Source organism: Macrobrachium rosenbergii, chromosome 14 (assembly GCF_040412425.1).
Source record: "Macrobrachium rosenbergii isolate ZJJX-2024 chromosome 14, ASM4041242v1, whole genome shotgun sequence".
NCBI lineage: Eukaryota > Metazoa > Arthropoda > Malacostraca > Decapoda > Palaemonidae > Macrobrachium > Macrobrachium rosenbergii.
Window position 1 is genome coordinate 21,111,460 of NC_089754.1, and position 6,000 is coordinate 21,117,459.

General features: G+C 37.3%; 1 protein-coding gene across 5 annotated transcripts in view; it reads left to right on the top strand.

Annotated features, from left to right (window-relative positions):
- Nucleotides 1–6,000, top strand: part of LOC136845766 (uncharacterized) — a 20,737-nt gene extending 14,737 nt beyond the window's left edge. For all 5 annotated transcript variants that reach the window (XM_067116016.1, XM_067116017.1, XM_067116014.1 and 2 more), the window contains one exon: nt 3,476–6,000. In XM_067116016.1, the coding sequence (XP_066972117.1) occupies nt 3,490–5,319 (1,830 nt within the window). In that variant the 5' untranslated portion in view covers nt 3,476–3,489 and the 3' untranslated portion in view covers nt 5,320–6,000. The remainder of the gene's footprint in view (nt 1–3,475) is intronic.

Below are 6,000 nucleotides of genomic sequence, written 5' to 3' on the forward strand. Positions count from 1 at the left end.
CATGAGTTCATCATCATTGAGGAATCTTACTAAGACTATTTTTCTGGTTGCTCTAGCCACTGTGAAAAGAGTGAGTGAACTTCATGCAATAGGATAGGTTTTTCTCAAGGTGACACTGTCTGTTCCCTTAACCTTGGCTTCTTAGCAAAAAACTAGAATCCTTCACAACCATGGCCTTGTTCTTTTGCTATTAAAGGTTTATTGAACATCCGGGTCCAGAGGAAGAAGAGAAAAGTCTGTGCCAGAGAAGATTAGATGCCCAGCAAGGAATCTTTGGTGTTTGATTAAGAACCCTTCCAGGCCCATGTCTAAAAACGCTCTATCTTTTATCATAAGAGACCCGATTCTTGAAGGGCACGCTCAAACTGGAGAGAATGTTCTGCCTGTGCTAAAAGTTAGAGCACATGACATGATAGCAGTGGCTACATCAGTTGTTTTTAAGCACAGTCTTTCTCTCGCTTCGATCTTACAGACTACATTTTGGAAATGTAGGTCTGTTTTTGCTATGTATTATTTTCGAGACGTGGAGACAACGTACGAAGACTGCAGTACACCTGGACCGTTGTCCATGGCTGGCGCAGTGTTCGGGAAGGGAACGTAGGAAGCAACACTTCTGCTTTTTCTATCTCTTTGCCTTGACAAGGTGTTGAGGTCATGGGGAGCCTGGAGGCTACAAGGTACCTAGAGTGCCCAACAGTTTTTTCTGTGTAGTGATTTATTTATATATGTGCTTTTTATTTGTGGTGTAGATGACTATTTCTCTGGTTTTTTTTTTTTATTGCACTGCACCCTAGGCAGGGGACATATTATTGTTGGCTTTGTTAATGATCAGAGATTCCTTCGTTGCAAAGTTTACTTCATACCTCGTTAGCAATCGGAGTACTCCTCTGCTACGAAGTCACTTCAGTAGAGGCGACCCTGGCTATACCACCATGCCGCTACTTGGTTGAGATGAGCACCAACCAGAGGCAGTATCTACCTGCGCAGCTCTCTCAACAGGTAAGAAACAACAAGCATTGTTTCAATTCTAAGCCTATTTATTCTGTTCTCATTTCATTATCATTATTAATGTTTAGGGTACAAGATGTCCATGAATCCCTACCCCCTCCTTCAGTGTTGATTCTGCTAAGTAATTACTGGGTAAGTTGCTTAAATAAAAATGACATTTTTATAATAAAATAAAGTTTTATATATACTGTACTTACCCAGTAATTACGAATGGAGCCTGCCCTCCTCCCCTGCCCTCGCATAGACTTTAGAGCATAAACAAAAGTGAAGCTCTTAGCTTAGTTGTTTCTCTCTCTCATCCCAAAAGTGGGTGGGATTAGTCACCTACATAAACAAAAGACTATTGCTACTGCTAATTTCAAAATTGAAGCTGCCGTCGAGTTAGAAAATCTAAGCTAAGTAATTACTGGTAAGTATACATAAAACTTTATTATAAAAATGCCATTTTTTTACTTATTACATACTTTATGGTAAATTTATAATAAACATAAATAAATTCTTGTTTTAAGAAATAAAAAAATTTTGTTATTATTTTGCTCATCAATGATTTTATATTGTGTATTGTGTTTTACAGCTTCATGTTTAAACTTTTAGCCACGAGGTTGCTTTCATTGGTTTAAACACCCTTACTGCACTGGTCCAAGTTTTTTGTTATATGATATATTATGTCCTGGCTGTTTGTGTTCTCGCAACAGCCATTCATTCTGTTTTACAGATGCTGTTGACTGCTTCAGCTGTTGTCATACTGGTTTTCACCATTGCAGGAGGGGCTGAATGAGAAAGTAAAATGGGAGTATGAAACATGTTTATGCCTTCTTTGTACATTCTCTCTGCAAATCTGTGCAGTGTTGGTCTTCAAACTCTGCATGTGTACATATACTACCTGTGCTTGTATGCTGTGTGTAAAGGACTGCTTTTGGGACAATAGTTCAGATAGTTTGTGATCCACCCTAACATCTTTTAGTTTTTGGTTCTACATACAACACCACTGGTTTTGAGCAGTAGTGTTTATGAGCAGTAGTGTTTATAATCCCAAGAGTACAGTAGTCTAGGGCAGGTTGGTGGGTTGGCTGTCTCTACTCTGGGGGAGTAACCTTCTTGATATGCTTGGGATTGGCTGGGATCTGATGGTCCTTTGCCTTCACAATCATGTAGGTACAGTTGGAAGGCTGACAATCCTTTTCCTCATGATGTTCCATCACAAAAACAGCCTACATGCTCAGCTCTGTTCAGTTGGTCTGACTAAAATACAGGCAGCAGGCATGGCTCCATAGGATGTGGTTGCATGTCGTGTTGTGTTGTCCTGGAAGAATGGAAGCCTCAGGCAAATACTTCCATGAGTGCTAGTTTCATCGAATGTTTATTGCCCACAAGTAGTCCTAGACCATGGGGATTGTGGTTTAAAGACTCATGATTATGCTGTTTATACAAAGTATCATTACAATGATATCTACACACTACTTGTGTTTAGTGCAAATCTTGGCCACCTCAGCCATGCTGTATTGATTGTATGTGGGGCAGTAGCTCTGTTTATCACTATACTGATCATGTATTGTCTCTGACAGGGATATACTGGTACAGGACCAGACAGTTTACAGCTCTGGTCCTCTTCCATTGTGGTCAGGAGTTCATGGTTGACATTTTGTAATGGACAATTCTCTCATGATATCTCCCCTACTCTACCCATACTTAGTAGGAACTATGCACAGTGAAGCTGTCCTTTCCAGATGTAGCATAGGTGCTCTGCTTGTCAAGCTTGATACAGACCATTTATGGTGTATGCCACTTTCGACCACCTGTGATGCTAGTGCAAGGTACCGAGTAAGCTTTTCACAGGTGTCCGACACAACTGATGCCTTTTGTCTGATCTGGCAGTGTTGTTTTGGAGGCATATGGTCCTTGTGTCTGGTGTCACTATGTTGTTTCTGTATCAGGCAGCTCATCTCCCTCCCATTAAAAGTAATGGGTTTTTGATAATACAAATGTAATTTAAAAAACAAAAATTTCAGTTCAAACCATTGCTCTAAGTGCCCCCTCCCAACCCCAATGTTCTGTTGCAGCTCATCAGACAACACAAGAAGTTGGGCAGTTAAACACTAGGGACATGAGTAGTGATATGTATACATTCACCAGCCTACTGTGAGCTATGGATCTTACTTTTGCTCTTTCCACGGATCAGGATGTCTGGAATTCATGAAAATGCATTAATAGGCTATGTTAAAATTGTTGTAAAATAATTTCAGCAGTATTTATTTACTTTAAAATTTTTATTGTAAAATGCATTTGTTTTTAAAATACATTTTTTGGAATGCTATGAAATTTAATAGGGAGTTTTAACTGGTATGGAAGAGTGACTTCACTAATAGCAAGAAAATAAAATTTTATGCTAAGTATTATCTGTTTATGATTTTGTCATGTTGAATAGATCATATCTTGAAACATGACTTACAGGATATTCTCTTTACAGGCCTATAAAGAACTATGGATAATGAAGAGCTGAAGACACATTTAATCAATGAGTATTGCTCTCTGTCGAAGGAAGAAGAAGGATTGAGTATATATGAATTAAAGACAATACAGAAACAGAAAGATGAAGAAAATAAAATTCAAATCCTTAGTATTGGTCCAGAAAATAGTGAACCAATTAAGTCTGTCTTGTTAATGGGAGAGACTGGTGCAGGCAAGACTCGCATAATAAATGCTATGGTGAACCATCTGTATGGGGTCACATTTGAGGATACTTACAGATTCTTCTTTAAAGATCAGTTAGAATACAGTGATAAAAATCCAACAGAAAGTCAGACAGACTACATAACTGCTTATATAATATATCACCAAAATGGGATGCTTAGTAAGTCCAATTATATGCTTATTGACACCCCAGGATTTGGCGACACAAGAAGTGAATACCACCAGAAGCTTGCCATGGATCACCTGAGAACTTTCCTAACTGAGGACTATGGAATTGATGATTTAAATTGCATTGGATTAGTGGCTAAAGCCAATCAAAACAGGATTTCAGGATTTCAGAGGGTGATTTTAAGTGAATTCACTTCATTATTAGGCAGTAATGTCAGTTTGATAACATATCTTTTGGCAACTTTTGCCTCAGATGATACTCAGGTGGATGAAGTTGTAAGACAGGAAGAAGTTGAATTTGTTGGTATGTTTGAATTTGATAATTGGCCTCTTTATGTTCCACAGAATCCGTCATCATCCAATTCCAAGAGAGATCACAAAAATTACAGGAAATTTAGGTGGGAGAATATGCAAATTGAGTATGTAAGGTTTTTTGAAACTCTGGAAAATTCATCACCTGTCAGCCTTAGGAGAACACGAGAAGTTATTCAAGAAATTAAGCTTCTTGAGGAAATTAAGATGACTCTGAAATATGATGTAATGAATGTTTCTCATCTTATCACCTCCCTAAATGAGCAGAAAAGAGTGAGACACCAATATGCTGAACAGGCAAGTAAGATGAAATGGAAGACTAAAGAAAGAAAAAAGCACCTTGAAAGATATGAAGTTGACAAAGGGTTTCATGCTCATAACTGTGATATCTGCCGCAAGACTTGCATAAGTCTTTGTGCTGACCCATCAAATGTCACTGCTGCCTTAGCAGGAACTGGGACAGGTGTTGGGGCTGCTGCTGTAGCTGGTGTTGGCTCAGCTGTTACCACTGGTGCTGTTATAGGAGCTGAGGTTGGCACCTTTGGAGGACCCCTCGGTGTATTGATTGGTGGTGGTATTGGTACAGCTGTTGGTCTTACTGCAGGTCTCATTGTAGGTATCACAACAAGGAAGACAAGCAGTGAGTGCTACATTGCTAGCAATGGAAGCATTTGCAATACTGATGGATGCAACCATAAGATCTCTGATCACACAATCGAAAAAGAAAAGATTGTTATTGATCATTCATATGATGAAAAAATAGACCTCCTTGTTAAATCTAGGTATGATGATGCCATAAAAGAAATAGGGAAAATTGAGAAGAGTATTGAGGAGGAAGAGAAAATCATGAATGAATTTAAAGATAAACTGACACTCATTGCAAAAGCTTTAGTAGAACATACTAGTAAGATAAGTGAATTAAGTTATGGATACAAAAATTTAAATCCACAGGCAATAATTGACGAGATGATTATGGAGGAAAGGGAAAACTGTCAACATGTAGAACTTTTGAAAGTGCTTAGAAGTGCAGTGAGAATATTATCTGAGAGGCGAGAGCAAAATGGACACCGAAACAGCACTCGGTTAAATATTCCAGCAAATGTTTGTTATAGTGTTAAGGAGACAGATGAATTACTTTAGTTATGTCACTTCTAGCGCTAGACTGCTGGTTTTAGTATAGTGCTCTGAGTTTCTAAACCTCTCTAGTCAGTAGAGTATAGTACTGTCTTAAATGAATACAGTTAACTGACAAGATACCTATGCACAAAAATAAGATACTACACTATTTTAATGATTTTTATTGATTTTATTGTAAATAAGATTTTTTTATCGTTATACCTCAGTAGTATACTGATTAGATTGTAAATTATAGTTAGTAATAGTTTGATAACATTCCATTATGCTGTAAAAATTATATTCAGTTGCATTTGTTACTCAGAGATATGAATTTATCAGGATTTTATCAGGATTGTTATGTTGAATATGAATTGGAAATTCAGTTGTTAAACATTTGGTTGTAAGTATATGCATAAAGAACTATGTTTCATGTGAATTTCTGGAAATGTTTCTATTTTGAAAGTTTTATATAATAACCTATACTTGGCAGTGGTTCACTTGTGTGAAGTGAATTTTTTCTAGTTTGCACAGAAGTACGACAGATTTTAGTCTGTGAGTCATTAGATATAGAAAATGATATAAGTTATTGATGAATACTCTGGTGGATATGATATTTCTCAAATACAAGTTTTATTTGCTCAAGCCACACTTTTTTATTAGGTAAGGAAATTTTGTAGTCATTTGTCCTATAAACATTTAAGTTTT